The 16,945-nt window shown below is 36.6% G+C and overlaps 1 protein-coding gene across 1 annotated transcript in view; it reads right to left on the bottom strand.

Moving 5' to 3' along the window:
- LOC121369712 (receptor-type tyrosine-protein phosphatase eta-like) overlaps positions 1–14,650 on the bottom strand; it is a 59,378-nt gene extending 44,728 nt beyond the window's left edge. Inside the window, exons 1-9 of the mRNA XM_041494764.1 lie at positions 14,545–14,650; positions 13,773–14,009; positions 10,183–10,458; positions 8,894–9,072; positions 7,171–7,339; positions 6,427–6,708; positions 5,061–5,330; positions 4,370–4,548; positions 1,924–2,092 (exon numbers count right to left, since the gene is read on the bottom strand). Coding sequence (XP_041350698.1) covers positions 1,924–2,092; positions 4,370–4,548; positions 5,061–5,330; positions 6,427–6,708; positions 7,171–7,339; positions 8,894–9,072; positions 10,183–10,458; positions 13,773–14,009; positions 14,545–14,650 — 1,867 coding nt within the window. The remainder of the gene's footprint in view (positions 1–1,923; positions 2,093–4,369; positions 4,549–5,060; positions 5,331–6,426; positions 6,709–7,170; positions 7,340–8,893; positions 9,073–10,182; positions 10,459–13,772; positions 14,010–14,544) is intronic.
- Positions 14,651–16,945: the final 2,295 nt, after the last annotated feature.

The raw sequence follows: 16,945 nt of genomic DNA, 5'->3' as shown, positions 1-16,945 counted from the left end.
AAATAAATGTAGGGGGTGGAAAAGTAAGAATTTGTTTTGGAATTTTTCATAACGAAATCTGTATTCACCGTTCGAAGAAGGATACGCCAATTAAGTCATTAAATATGGCATATACAAACATGAGATTTGGCACGAGGAAACATCTCAGTACGATGTATTTAAATATGTTGGGGGGTTTTAAAGTGTAGAAAACAAAAATAATTTTTAATAACGTTTTTCACCTTTGGGCGGAGTACGTCACAAAAACGTTCCTGACCGAACGAAGCCCGAAAGTAACCTGAAGACCAAAACAGAACCCGTATGTTAATGCCGAGACGTACATTGTTCACATCTGGCACAAACACCTACCTAAGCATTATGTATTTAAATATGTAAAAAAAAAATATAAAAAAATTGTTTTGTTTTGTACCCCCTTTTTTGTTACATATTTAAATACATCGTACTGAGATGTTTCCTCGTGCGAAATCCCATGTTTGTATATGCCATATTTAATGACTTAATTGACGTTTCTTCTTCGGACGGAACCGGCCTCGGTGGCGTCGTGGTTAGGCCATCGGTCTACAGGCTGGTAGGTACTGGGTTCGGATCCCAGTCGAGGCATGGGATTTTTAATCCAGATACAGAATCCAAACTGAGCGAGTGCTCCGCAAGGCTCAATGGGTAAACCACTTGTACCGACCAGTGATCCATAACTGGTTCAACAAAGGCCATGGTTTGTGCTATCTTGCCTGTGGGAAGCGCAAATAAAAGATCCCTTGCTGCTAATCGGAAAGAGTAGCCCATGTAGTGGCGACAGCGGGTTTCCTCTCAAAATCTGTGTGGTCCTTAACCATATGTCTGACGCCATATAACCGTTAATAAAATGTGTTGAGTGCGTTGTTAAATAAAAACATTTCTTTCTTTCTTCGGGCGGTGAATACAGATTTCGTTATGTACAAAGTGAAAAATGCGATTTATTTTTTTTTTTTTTTTAATCCTACCTTTTTTTTTTTTTACATATTTAAATACATCATACCGAGGTGTATTTTTGTGCTAAATATGAACAGTATACACATCGGCATTAACATCCGGGTTCTGTTTTTGTCTCCGGGTTACTTTCGGGCTCCGGGCTGACCGGTCAGGTCTGGCACCATCGGTTTCTACACCCCCCGGCTCGCTATCGTTTCTTCTTCAGTATCACTGTTGTAAGTAAATATGTGTCTTTCTTCATTTACCAACGGCTCAAATTGATACGGCAAAACGTTTTGCGAACGAACACTAATTTTTTTGGTAAGCTTTGCAAGTCTTAGATTCTTTGTGAGTGGTACTGATTAATGCTTAAATGTAAGGCTTCAGATCAAGAGACGCGTGTCTGGCGTCACGGACCACGTGATCGACCTGCTCATTAAAGATCGGCAATTTCCGCTAAGAGCTTGTATCTGGGGTTTTACGGAGCAATTTTAAGTAATTAATTTTAATTTGTTTAAAAACATTTTAGGTGATTCAGTTTATAATTTATTTTACATGGTTGGTGCCAAATATAGGCCACGTGGCATGTTTCCTTTAAAATAATATTTATAAAAATACAATGCACGTTTGTGTTTTTCAACAAGAAAATGCAATAAACAATTTAGTTTTCAAAGCTCATTACCATTATTTTTCACATAAATATTTCTTTCTTGATAAGTCATTTCTGGTTCTTTTGGTTTAGTGAGGTAGAAGTTTCCCTAGAAACGAGGGCCATACACCCACGTAGACATCGATCAAGATAATACTAAACTACAGATCATGACAACTCGTAATTTAACATTGTATAACTACCAAACTACCGTGTTCTATCGGTGGCAAATGCAACATGGTACGAAGTAAACTGACACTATTAGTGGTCTGGATGATAGTATTCTCTTTAGGTGATTTCTAAATACAACACTAAATAATACTTACTTCCATCCGTGGTGCTGCCATTTAGAGTCGAAAGCTTCCCAACACCAGCCGCGTTTACTGCCGCTATTGTAACTGTGAAGTTTTGTGCTGGGATTAAACCTGATATGGTATAATTCATCTTGTCTTGGCATTTTATACGATTTGGTGGAGTTACTTCCGTCTCATTTCCCTGTAAAAGGAACTTTAACTACAGTACATCTTATAAAATATACTAACACTGCAGCTAACGAGTTAGATGCTTGACTAACATAACAACACTACAAACATCCATGTCGTATGTTAAATGAAAGAATACTGTCACTTGCATTAATACAAATATCAATTCATTTGTAACCACCAGCACTCGTGTAAAGATAGTCAAAATGTATGTTTAAAACGATAACTTTTTGTACTGGGTGTCCTTGGAAAGGGAATGCAAATGCAAATTTATTCAGAAATAATTTCAACATAGATTTAATTTCTAACAGCTAATCGATACTAACAGTATTTTGTGATTTTGTACTTTTCAAATTTCATGAAATGTCTAAATGTGGTAGTAATACACACTCGTATAAAGTATCATTTTATAGCAACTTGATAGTCCAAAATACTCTCATTTCTCGATATATACTGTTAAAAATAAGTAGGGGATATTCCATTTCAAACATCAATAATTATAGAATGAAATGAGATATAAAACTCAAAATAAGTGCACAATGTGCATTAATGTTCTCACTCACAGGGCATGAAAAAACGCAACAACTGTTTTGACCGCGTAGCACGTAACATGACGTTGCACGTACGAAGGGCGCGATTTGAAATTGAACACTTAGTTTATGTGTACATTGCGTACACACTGTGGCAACATTCTTTCTTGTTTGTTACTGGAACACTAAATCATAACCTTGCTGTCACATTCTTTACAACATTGCGTAACTTTTCAACAATGCGACGTCCCCAACGTCAGGAACGTCTCATGGTAGTAGGCATGCTCCAAGTTGGCACCAACCAGCGAATTGTGGACAGTAGACTTAATGTGTCACAATCAGTCATTAGCCGATTGTGGGCCCGATATGAACGAACTAGAAATGTGGATGATTGTCCCCATTCAGGACGGCCAAGGGCCACAACTCCGGTTAATGGCCACTTCATTAGGACTTATACGTTGAGGAATTGAGGTCAATCAGCCAATCAAATCGCAAGAGGACTCCCTGTTACAACTGGCGTTACAGTGTCTGGTTAAACTATCCGTAACAGACTGCATAGACGTAACATCCACACATGTCGACCCTACATTAACCCACATTTGACAGCAAGACACATTGCTGCCAGCATAGTAGACATTGGGCTAACAAGCATTAGACTCAACTAATGTTTTTAGACGAGGCCAGATTCACATTATACTTCCATGATCGACAACAGCGTGTCTGGCGACATCCTAATAAACGCTATGGCAATATCAACGTTCGTTCTCATGACCGATTTGGGGGAGGATCCATTATGGTATGGAGTGGCATCACCATGACTGTCGGAATTCAGCTGTATATTGTTCATGGGAGGATCACTGGGCAGTACTACTGTGACAACATCCTTGCACCGATGGTTGTGTTATTCGCACGTCAAGCTGGATGCCATTTGTTTGTCAGGACGACAACACCCATTCTCACCGGAGTCTACTGGTCACTGTGTATCTGCAAAAAGGAACATCACCACACTACCGTGGCTAGCCCTAAGCTCAGACCTTTCACCCATTGAACACATGTGGGACGTCATCGGACGACGTATCCGATGACATTAACGTCAGCCAACCAATTTGGCTGAATTAGGCGCCACTCTCCAAGAGAGGACAGGATCCCCCAAAATGTTATTGGACGTTAAATCAGGGACATGCCACGTCGGATCCGTGCCTGCTTGGCGAACCGTGGAGGTTTTACCTGTTACTAGTGCTAATATAGAAAACGTCAAATTGACCAGCACCACCCTTGTTGCCTATCTGTGTCTCCTCCGGACCTACATCACTAATCTGGCTCTAATGTTTAATGCCAATCCCTTGTCACATGAGTGCTTGTGTCTTATCATTAATTAATATTGCAATAAAAATTAATACATCTCTATTATATTGTGTTATATTTTAATATTTTCTACTTATTTAGAACATTATAAAATGTTTAGTAAATGTATTTAAAATATTTCAAAATAAATGTGCACTAAAATTCCTCCGCTTACATTATTTTTAAAACAAATATATTTTTCTGTGTTCATATCATTTGACATATTGTGTCATAATCGAGATTTCTTTTGAACCAGTATTTTCAGTACTTAGCTTTGCATGGCAATATAGTAGATTTCGTTTTTTATTAAATTAAAAGAATGATATAGTGCAGTATTGAAGACCATTTATCTTCAATTTAAACACCGCAAGTGAATACAATAATGTGACGTGTTTTAAAACTAAATGGATACATACACCAGGTTCAACGTCGTTGGTACAGTTAATGGTGATATTTGCGTAGCAAGCTTGTCCAATGAAAGCTTTTATCGTGTATCCAATAATCTCGCCATTCGGATGTTGTGGAGGTGACCAAGAGATGAGGAATCCTGAACTTGTTTCACTTGAAACCTTTGGATTCTCTACTTGTTCAGGGTCTGAATTAAATAAAGAATTTATTATGTTAGACACAAAAGCATGACATATTTATTTTGGTAATTGCATTATGAAAACGTCTGTTTTAGTGTTGTTCTGGAAATAAGTTAACAGAATCACTAACACATTTTAAATAGGCTACATTATAAATGCAATGTTTTTAAGTAGGAAAATATACTAATGCATTGATATGTTTTGTGTTGCAGGATGAAGACGATACACGATAGTAACGTATCAGTAATCCATGAATTACACATTATGTCAGTACAGTAGTGAATTACTCGTATGGTTTGTAATGTTGTTTTTCAGTAGGTACACTATACAGCAAAGCATACACATTACGTCACCATTTAAGAGAAAAATTATACGAACTGTTTAATTCTTAGTCCTTTTGTGTACCAGCCAAAAATCTGTTTTAATGTCTTTATTGGAAAAGAAAACATAGGGAATGTCACCTCTTCATATTTGACTGCAACTTGGCAAAACATTTTTCCTATAATAATAGAATACTTACTTGTTACATTAGTTTTGATATTTTGTATCAACGGTTTGCTGGCTAGGTTTCCAGTGTTGGTAATTATTTTCAAAATATATTGTGTATCGCCATACAGACTGGTGAATGTCACTTTATTTGTGGAGTTGGACACAATCTCGTTTACAGCTGAGTCATTGCGTAGTGTTAATGTCACATTGTAATAGCCAACTATCCCTTCAGCTGGATTCCACAGAATATTGATGTTTGATTCATCTTGGTCAATATGAGTAATATCCGGCTGACTTGGACCTTAAAAACATGCATGAAAACTGTTATATATTCATCTATACATTACCGATGGAATGTCTGACATGGGTACACATCTTAGCTGGCCGTGTCTCTCTAGGACGTATCCTAATGGTTGGTGAGTACTTTATTCGAGAAAGGTTTGTGTCATGGGTTTACATCTACTCACTGAATTGTGCACTCATTCTCGGTGGGAGTCTATATGAAGATAATAACCCAATTCATACCAGTCTTAAACTCAAACGCTTATACTTAAACACTGTGTTATATATGTTTATATTAACAACATGTTCTCTTCCCATCCACTCATGTTTGCATTTACCATAGTTTCACACCCAATAGCTGATTGTATTTTTCGTGTTAGGGTGTTATTAAACATCTATTCTATTCTATTCTATTCTTCCCACCTACCTACTGAAAGTAAATAGAGAGAAGACGCGTGTTAACAATGGTTGTGTGAATACATCCATAGGCCACAACAAGTAATGACTAGGCATTTCTTTTGATAACTATGATATATACATGTTATATATCTTATGTGTGTGCATGTGGGTGCATGAAACACTATATATTTTGTAATAATTTTAGGGAATTTTAAAAGCACAATCGGCATAAGGGATTTTATATTTTGTTGTTCGTAGAGATACAAGTGTCAATATTTCAGTGGTTTTGGTGTTTATAATTCTACTCTCAACTTACACATGAACCCTAGTAAAACATTGTTGTGTTAATTTGTAAATCTGACAATACCATATGTAGATGAACATGCAGGCCCGTCAGTATACACTTTGTGTTCTTGTTCCATTTAACTGCAAAACCATAACAACCCTTAGCATTTTACCTGCAAGCCCATAACAACCCATAGAGTTGTAACCGTAAACACATAATAACCTGAGAATTGTAATTGCACACCCGTAACAGCCCTAAGAATTGTAACATTAGCATTATAACTGCAAACCTGTATCAGCCCTTAGAACTGTAACTGCGCAGTCATAACAGCAATCAACAAGTTGGTAAATGAGAAATCATATTATTTATACAACTATATAATTTTGACTGATTTATTTAATAAGTATGTAACAAACTGAAGTTAGCTTACTGGTTCTTACTGTTACAGACGGTTCGTGCGTATAAGTGAGCCACCGTTCACCATCATAGAGATTGATATCGAGTGTAAAGATGTAAAGTTGTCCAGGAGTAAGATCCAAAATAGTTGTATGATCTTCTGATGTAGAATTAGATTTTCCATCATGTGGGGTCCAGGTAAAGCTGTAGTTTACGTTTGTAAATGGTTCCCTGAGATGTGGAGTCACCCACATAAAGCTAATCTCCGTCTCTGTCCGTTTCGTCCACGTAACGTTATCCACATCCATGATGTTTTCTGTTGGTGAATAAATAAACTGTTAGTACAATACGTCAGCTAAACTTAAGCACAATTTGTATTTTGGTGACAGTACACGTTTTAAGAAAATATTAATAAAATACAATGCAGATTTGTATTTTTATTTAGAAAATGTCATAAACAAGTTAATTTTCAAAACTCATTACCATTATTTTTATAATATAAATATATCTTTCTTGAGAAGTCGGATCTGGTTCTGTAGGTTTAGTGAGGAAGAGGTTTTTCTAGAAAAGAGGGTCATAGACCCATTTACACATCGATCAAAATAATACTTAATTACAGATCATGAGAACCATAATTCCACAGTGTACAGCTACAGATCTTCCCTGTACTATCGGTGGCAAACGTAACATAGTGCAGAAGTCATCTTATACTATTGGCGGTCTGGATGTCTGTATTCTGTTTGGGTAATCTCTAAATACAACACTAAATAATACTTACTCCCATCCGTGGTGCTGGCATTTAGAGTCGAAAGCTTTCCAACACCAGCCGCGTTTACTGCTGCTACTGTAACTGTGAAGGTTTGTGCTGGGATTAAACCTGATATGGAATAATCTACCTTGTCTTGGCATTTTATTCGATTTGGTGAAGTTGCTTCCGTCTCATTTCCCTGTAAACGGTGTATATACACTTTAACTACAGTATATCTTTAAACATATTTTAACACTGCAGCTCACAAGTTAGATGTTTGAATAACATAATAACACTACAAGCATCTACGTCGTATGTTAAATGAACAAGTAATGTCACGTACTGCAATTACTAATGTTAGGGTTCCTCCATTTATGAACACCCGTTTCATATGAGACATGGCTACATTTCCATCCATTCGGTTTTCTGTAAGGTTCAGCAAATATTGTAATAATAGCTAAACTATTACAGTAGACGAACTAATTTTGATGATAATTTAATTACACACTGGTTAATATAAAGTCAACAGACTACAAAGTCAAAATATTAACCAAATAAGATATCCACTCGCAAACAAACACCTTTGCCTACCACGTCAGTCCGGTCAAATGTCATTGTATGATATTGTTTGCTGTCAGAGGTACCCTCGGGCTCGATATGTCAGGTCGTGATACGAGCCTGTTTCGGATACATCTGCTCTGTGAAACAATCCAGTCCAGTCTGTCTCGCGCTCGTACGCCCGTCTCCGGCTTCGGAGTGCCGGTTTCTCGTGAGAAGAAACCGTCCTCGGTGGCGTCGTGGTTAGGTCATCGGTCTACAGGCTTGTAGGTACTGGGTTCGGATCCCAGTCGAGGCATGGGATTTTTAATCCAAATACCGACTCCAATCTCTGAGGGAGTGCTCCGCAAGGCTCAATGGGTAGGTGTAAACCACTTGCACCGACCAGTGATCCATAACTGGTTCAGCAAAGGCCATGGTTTGTGCTATCCTACTTGTGGGAAGCGCAAATAAAAGATCTCTTGCTGCTAATCGGAAAGAGTAGCCCGTGTAGTTGCGACAGCGGGTTTCCTCTCAAAATCGGTCTGGTCCTTAACCATATGTCTGACGCAATATAACCGTAAATAAAATTTGTTGAGTCCGTCGTTAAATAAACCATTTCTTTCTTTCTTTCGTGAAGAGAACGTCATCAACAAGCATATTAGGTTCTGTAGAGTTCAAATTGTTTGCCCTTTTTTCAGAAAATATAGCAGCATTTGAATTTTGGTCAACTTTCAAAAGTTGCTATGACTTTCCATTTCTATGTTTACACCAAGCTTTTTGGGGGTCCATTACTACAGAGTGAATCCTAATTTTAGTCAACAGCCTAATTACGTTATAATTTGACCTCTGTTAACCTTGAAAATTAATCAATCCAAAACATATTTATTGTATTTTGTAGGGAGTACTACAAGCTTCATTATGATAGGTAATATACAATGATGTATTGATAGTTCACCAAGTTGTGTTACATTTAATTTCCGCTACCTCTAACTTTTAGTTGCTTTTTGACCATGTTAGTTTTGTACAAAATATAAAATGTCTCACTTATTGCTAGGAATCAAACTGTTCATCCTGTTTTATGATGGCCCAGGAGATCCCTTCACTACATATGACGGGTGGTTTATGAGATTTCTTATACACACAGAACGTCCACAGCTCCAGGACTAATACGAATACAATATGCTATGTGTTTTAAAACTAAATGAGTACATACATCTGATTTTACGTCGTCGACACACTTAATGGTGATATTTGCGTAGCAAGCTTGTCCAATGAAAGCTTTTATCATGTATCCAATAATGTCGCCATTCGGATGTTTTGGGGGTGACCAAGAGATGAGGAATCCTAAACTTGTTTTACTTGAAACGTTTGGGTTCTCTACTTGTTCAGGGTCTGAATTAAATAAAGAATGCATTATGTTGTTAGACAAATAAATATGATATAATTGTTTTGGATATTGCATTAAGAATATGTCCGTTTTAGCCTTCTTCTGGTAATGTTAAGATAAGACGACAGTATCATACAAAATAATAAATAGGTTACGTTATAAATAAAATCATTTGACTAATTTTATCAAGAAAACATTATACTAGGCATGGAAGCTGGTATATGTTGAAATGGCACAAAATGAAGCTGGGTATAGAAGAATGGCGTATCAAGGGGTGAAGACAATATTCGATGTTAACGGACCTGTAATCCACGAATTAACGTTTCAAATATGTCATTTGTTTTACCAAAGGTTGTTAAGTATAACATAATATTTCCCATATGATTTCCAATAAACGATTATATAATTATCGTATATTTCAGTCATTGTGATATGGGTCATAACAATAGTATGGCATAATTGTGACGTCACTAGTATGTATGGACTGCAAACTTGCATCAAATGGACTTTATGAAATTGACACCATGGACTTAGCGCTCGCATTGCACCTTCAGAATATGAATTTTAACTGAATAAGTACAAAATAAATAAATAAATAAATAATTTGGTTCCTGGGTTTATTATATTTAATTCTTATAATAAATAGGACTAATTTACTTCGTGTATAACGTATCACACTTTCGTAAGGCGTACATGAAATTCGATTGGTAATAATTTTATACCCCTCGTAGATCTGGCTCTATAAACCTAACATAACTAATGAACAAAAAATCATTTGTCATGGCCATTTATGAACGCTGCCAATTTATGCAATAAACGTTTTAATAATATATGTTTACACAAAACTGTTATGTTGACAATGTTACATAAAGATCGTGAATCAGGTTTTACACTCAACTAAAAAAAAAACAGTTCACTGTGAAGGAAACCCGGGATTATTTTAGCTATCCTATATTATAATAATTGTAAAATGTAGGAAAATATCAGCCTACGCTACATACATGACAACACAAAACTAACATACATTCAATATTATTTGGAATCTCTAATAAAAAAAAACAGGTATACAACACGCATTTCTTAAACAAAGATGAAAGGTTAACTGAAAAACTTACTTGTTATGTCCGTTATCACATTTTGAATGAAAGATTCACTTGTCAGGTTGCCGGTACGTGTAACTAACGTCAGAGTGTAGTTCGTATCTCCATATAGAACTTGGAATATAACATGGTCTGTGTTGTTCGACACTCTCTCGGTGGAACTATCCACGCTTCCTCCTGTTAACGTTGCCTCGTAGTAGTCGACTATTCCTTCAGCAAGTTTAAAGTAAATGGTGATGTTTGGTAGTGTTAAACTATTTTGGGCTGTACTAACGGATGCAGGACTGGGTTCTACAATTATATAAAATAAGTATTATTTATCAATTGTATGAATACTTACTACGGACATAATAATATTTCGACCCATTCATTTATTCTAAAAAAGGATCCTCCACCTCAGTGTGAGCACTGTCAGTGTACTCTGACGGTAGCCATATTTTGGTGGAGTGCAATCATTTGAACGAAACTAGAAAACATATTTGGACGAAGAAATATGATGGAATCATTGTGGAAGAAACTAAAGCACTTCTGTTAGTGTTATTTCAAACAATAGTTCTTACCGCCTATAAATGACTACTCCGCGATGAATAAAAGAAAAATGCAATACGATATTGCAGTTGACTAAATTATAAATGTATAGTGCTGAAAATTAAATTGTGGTTCACTGACCGGTGTACATGTAGATAGATATTACCTTGAAATGTATAGAACAGTGTATTAACTTTAAGCCTTCTGGCTCACAGGCACACCTTTTAAATATTAGTTTTTAAATTACAAGTGGTGCAAAAGTAAAGTAAAGTTTGTTTTATTTAACGACGCCACTAGAGCACATTGATTTTTTATCTTATCATCGGCTATTGGACGTCAAACATATGGTCATTCTGACTCCGTTTTTAGAGGAAACCCGCTGTCGCCAGATAGACTACTCTTTTACGACAAACAGCAAGGGATATTTTATTTGTGCTTCCCACAAGCAGGATATCACAAACCATGGCCTTTGTTGAACCAGTTATGGATCATTGGTCGGTGCAAGTGGTTTACACCTACCCATTGAGCCATGCGGAGCACTCACTCGGGGTTTGGAGTCGGTATCTGGATTACAAATCCCATGTCTCGACTGGGATTCGAACCCAGTACCTACCAGCCTGTAGACCGATAGCCTAACCACGACGTCACCGAGGCCGGTACAAGTGGTGCATGTATGGATTATACTTTTCAATAACAAGTGTTGCATACATGGAGGTTGGACAATTAAATGTACTTGGAACTTGCAATGCAGGACAGTCCCTGTGAGTGATATTGTTTGTCTGGAGCACAGCGTTCATAACTTGTGCGCAGTGGGGTTGGGCATGAAAATTAAATATGCTAATTACTGTTGGCCTAGAGGGACGACTACAGGTGTAATCATTTCATTCGTGTATTTCCATCGGTCATGGTGCCCCTCATGATGAAGACACGATCAGTGGTTTGTCCAAACTGAATTCCAGACCAAACATAAGGCTGTCTAACCCTACCCACCCACCCACCCCACCCCCACCCCCACACATACACGCACATACACATACACGCACATACACTCGCGCGGACACACACCAAAATGATCGTGTTGGGCAATGTTACAATTTGCAAAGTATTCTCCAGTTTGTCTTCACTCAACTTCGTCTATGTGGTACAGACAGATCTTGACTCATCCTTAAACATAATTCGTCGCCAACGTTAAAAGGACATTCCTGAGTATGCTGCAATTTTAAAGATGTTTTCGACTAACAGAGACTTTTAAACAATTGTAGTTCATATGAAAATATTTTTCTGCATAAAATATTAGTGGCTGTATATTAAACGTGTTTCTGATCTTTCTAATATTTGTACTAGATTAAATTTCATTTTATTTCCTAAAATATTTTTTTCCGTACGTACGAAATTATTTGAAGACAAAATCCAGTTTGGGCTTCTAACAAATATTAACACGACCAAAAACACATTGAATATACAGCCACTGATATTCTAAACAAGAAAATATATTTAATATGTAAGTTTAATCGTTGAAATATTTTATTAGTCGAAACATTACAATACAGTAAACTAGTCTCACATATTACATTCACAAATGTCGATGAAGCTGTTGATGGGGTCAAGGCACCAGGGGTACTGTAACTTTAATAGTATTCGCCAGTACATAGCTTCCGTAAATAGATTTCACATATGAATGCTCACTCAAAAAAAAATATATTAAAGGGAAATTCCTGAGTTTGCTGCACTTTTTAAGATGTTATTGACTAACAGAGACTTTTTAACGATTGTAATTACATACCAAATATATTTTTCTGCATAAAATATTAGTGGCTGTATATTGAACGTGTTTCTCATCGTTCTTATATTTGTACTAGGTTAAATTTCATTTTATTTCCTAAAATATAGTTTTTTCGTACGTACGAAATTATTTGAAGACAAAATCCAGTTTGGGCTTCTTACGAATATTAAGACGAGCAGAAACACATTGAATATACAGATACTGATATTCTAAACAAGAAAATATATTTAATATGTAAGTTTAATCGTAGAAATATTTTATTAGTCGGAGACATCTTACAATGCAGCAAACTCAGGAATGTCCCTTTAACCCAGTCGAGGCATGGGATTTTTAATCCAGATACCGACTACAAACCCTGAGTGAGTGCTCCGCAAGGCTCAATGGGTAGGTGTAAACCACTTGCACCGACCAGTGATCCATAACTGGTTCAACAAAGGCCATGGTTTGTGCTATCCTGCCTGTGGGAAGCGCAAATAAAAGATCCCTTGCTGCCTGTCGTAAAAGAGTAGCCTATGTGGCGACAGCGGGTTTCCTCTCAAAATCTGTGTGGTCCTTAACCATATGTCTGACGCCATATAACCGTAAATAAAAATGTGTTGAGTGCGTCGTTAAATAAAACATTTCTTTCTTTCTTTGTCCCTTTAAATAAAATTTCTACAAATATTTAACAGAAATGGTATTTAGAGAGGGGAGCCCCTTCAATTATAGTTTACTTGAGTTAGTTCAGACATAGTTTGAGATTTGAAACCTTTTTGGGGTAACAAAATACGTATATTTTCAGGCTTTTTCTTTCTAGTTGTTTCTGATTTAATTTACTAATTTTAAATAAAGAAGACGAAAGCTATCACGAAATTTGTAAAGTACGTATCTCTGCCAAAGCATTAATATCATGACGTATTATTTGGATCAGTTATATAAGCATATTTGAGACCCCCACCTCTGCCCCTTGGCCTGGGTTAAATGGCACTTCCGACTTTCTTTCCCTTGACACTGGGCCTGTGTAATTCCATTGCAGTCATGGCAAAACAGTTCGTTTTTAGTCTAGCAGTAAAGACCATAATACCGTCCTCATATTTACAAATTATTTTCGTATATACTGTCAGATTGACTATCTCTCAACTGACACAGCGTGTGTCAGTAGAAATGGGATGGCAGCTGACATTCAGAAGTTCTGAAAACCTCGAATATAAAGAAAACATTTTTTAAAATTGTAATATATCAGTTTCAAATCAACGACAATACTCACGTGTTCTTTCGTTCAGTGATTTGTTATGCTGGTAACATACAAATGTACTGTTATCATCAGAAACACGAACAAATAGCGTGAATTTGTACATTTTTCCAGGCATAAGATTCGAACAAGTTGTGGCGTTGTATTCTGAAACAGTAGATCCAGTATCGTCCTCTCCCGTCCAGTCTACACGATATGTGGGAGTAATAGATAAATTGTGTTTGGCAGGAGTCCATTCAAAACTGATTGACGTGCTATTGCGAGCCGTCATTGTAAAATTGTGTGGATCCAGAATGATCACTGAAAGTAAGTCAATAAAAAAAGTAAATAAAATGTTAACTTGGTGAAATACGAACATTTTACGAACTATATACACTTATCCCTATTAATAACGGATTTTTTAAGGCAAAATAGTACGTATTTAATATTCTGCTTTTCACAAAGTATTGTTCTTACAAAATGTGTGTATGTATGTATGTATGTATGTATGTATGTATGTGAGTGTGTATATGTATATATGTATGTATGTATGTATGTATGTATGTATATATATGAAAATTGTTATGCTATGAAAAATAAATTAACCAATCAAACATCATTCAAATGTTCTACAAATTGTGGAATTAAACTCATTTTGAATGTTAGAACAATCTAAATTTTGTTTTTGACAAACATGAATTTATAAGAAAGTTTTAATAACAAAGTACAGTTAAACCAAATATTTTGTGGAAGAACAAATAAAAATTTCAACACCCTAATTCTAGTAATAATGTATGTCGCGCATTGGGTCGTGGCATCAAAGCTGCAGAGCTAAAACGTTTAATTCTACAATTACAAGGACAGGCAGCGACAGCTTTGGTTATTGACGACAATCTAAAATCGGACTCCTCGTCATTTTCCCTGACAATCTTTGCATCAGTGGCAATGCTGCTGTCTAACATGAGATGATAGGTGATAGGCTGTAGTTGGAACATGCATATTCCACTGAAGTCACAGCCTTTGTTACTAGGTCATACTCCGAATGTCTCGACTCAGATGATCTAATAAAGCTAGCATTGTGGAAACAGTGGTGTCATCGGAGAAATGGCGAGATCGCTGCCTTTTTTGTTAATTAACAACTAAATAACCTCCTTTTTAACAGTCATCAATTTATCAAAGCCACAAGTCATGTGACTAGTTGCATTCTGTTGCAAACAAAAGTTTGTTGAGACGATTTAATGCTTTGTTCAATGTTTTAGATAACACTAATAACATTCGTTCATCTCACACGTGAACTGTTACCATAACCACAAATCATACCGTACGTCAGATGTCGGCAACCCTTTTGATGGTGCTCTTAATACCGGTACGGTTTTGATTTAAGATCGCGCAATTCATGTCTACCTTTTTTAACATTTTATCGACACATAGAGACATTTTTCCATATAAAGGTCTACGTTGGGACCCAAAATATATCAACACAAATGTAATATTGACTGAAATCATATCAACTCAACCGAGATAAAAACATGATAGTTAATATACATTTTGGCCGGGATCGACAAGTCATATCGATACAAGCGAAATATCGACTCAAGCAAGATCGACACAACTGTGCTCGACTGTGTGTGTGTGTGTGTGTGTGTGTGTGTGTGTGTGTGTGTGTGTGTGTGTGTGTGTGTGTGTGCATATATATATATATATATATATATATATATATATATATAATACAGTATTCTTCCTTGTGTGGCTGGTATAGTGCTCTACCTCTTGGGGAACCAGTATGTGTGTGTGTGTGTGTGTGTGTGTGTGTGTGTGTGTGTGTGTGTGTGTGACGATGGAATGGAAGGTAATGGATATTTGATACTACAGCAGATATTACTTTACTGTTGTTGGGTAACATGGTTATTATGAAGCTCGGATAAGGATGAAACCTGCTGTAAGAGTATAGGTTATCCGTACCAACACGAAACGATATTTATGAATTTGCCTATAGACAAGACAGCACATGCCATCAACGTAGGTATACCAAAGGTATTCCAGTGGTTCCACCGAAACGGATCGATCCTACGACTCAGTGTACCTGGGACCAGCCTTCATCTCAAGCTAAATATTGCCTTCATTTGTGGGAACAATGCCACCATGTTCTAAAACTGTTAGACATTCCGTGTTGTTACATTTAATACACTCGTCAACTCCATTACGACTGAAACGTAAGGGAGTTGGTTCAAACTAGAGTTGATAATTTTTGCCTTATGCGCCTGTATTGGTAACTCAGGCAGAGTTCAGCCAGACCGAGCGAAAAAACGCCCGCTGGACTGGTTTATGCGCTTCACGGTAAACTAAATGGCCACGTCGGGAATCAAACAAATAGTTCGCGAACGTTAGCAAAACGTTTGCTGGCTGAACTTGGGGAAGGCATATAATGAATGTGGATTAATTGAATCGTTTATTATCTTTTCACATATCATTAATGTTGATCAGTTTCAGTGATTACTTGCGTCTTAATTGGTATTGATTAGTTTCAGTAATTACGTCTGTCTTATCTGTTGTTCATCAGTTTCAGTCATTACGTCTGTCTTAGCTGTTGTTGATCAGTTTCAGTGATTTATTGTGTCTTAACTGTTGTTGATCAGTTTCAGTTATTACTTGCTTTTAGCTGTGGTTGATCAGTTTCAGTTATTATTTGTGTCCTAGCTGTTGTTGATCAATTTCAGTAATTACGTCTGTCTTAACGGGTGTTGATTAGTTTCAGTAAATACGTCTGTCTTAGCTGTTGTTGATCAGTTTCAGTAATTACGTCTGTCTTAGCTGTTGTTGATCAGTTTCAGTAATTACGTCTGTCTTAGCTGTTTTTGATCAGTTTCAGTAATTACATCTGTCTTAGCTGTTGTTGATCAGTTTCAGTAATTACTTCTGTCTTAACGGGTGTTGATCAGTTTCAGTAATTACGTCTGTCTTAGCTGTTGTTAATCAGTTTCAGTAATTACGTCTGTCTTAGCTGTTGTTGATCAGTTTCAGTGATTATGTCTGTCTTAAATATTGTTGATCAGTTTCAGTTATTACGTCTGTCTTAACTGTTGTTGATGAGTTTCAGTGATTACGTCTGTCTTAACTGTTGTTGATCAGTTTCAGTGATTACTTGCTTTTAACTGTTGTTGATCAGTTTCAGTTATTATTTCTGTCTTACCTGCTGTTGATCAGTTTCAGTAATTACGTCTGTCTTAACTTTTGTTGATTTGTTGATCAGTTTCAGT

This window comes from Gigantopelta aegis, chromosome 4, assembly GCF_016097555.1.
Source record: "Gigantopelta aegis isolate Gae_Host chromosome 4, Gae_host_genome, whole genome shotgun sequence".
NCBI lineage: Eukaryota > Metazoa > Mollusca > Gastropoda > Neomphalida > Peltospiridae > Gigantopelta > Gigantopelta aegis.
The sequence above is the reverse complement of the archived record's forward strand: the minus strand, read 5'-3'. Positions and strand labels throughout refer to the sequence as shown.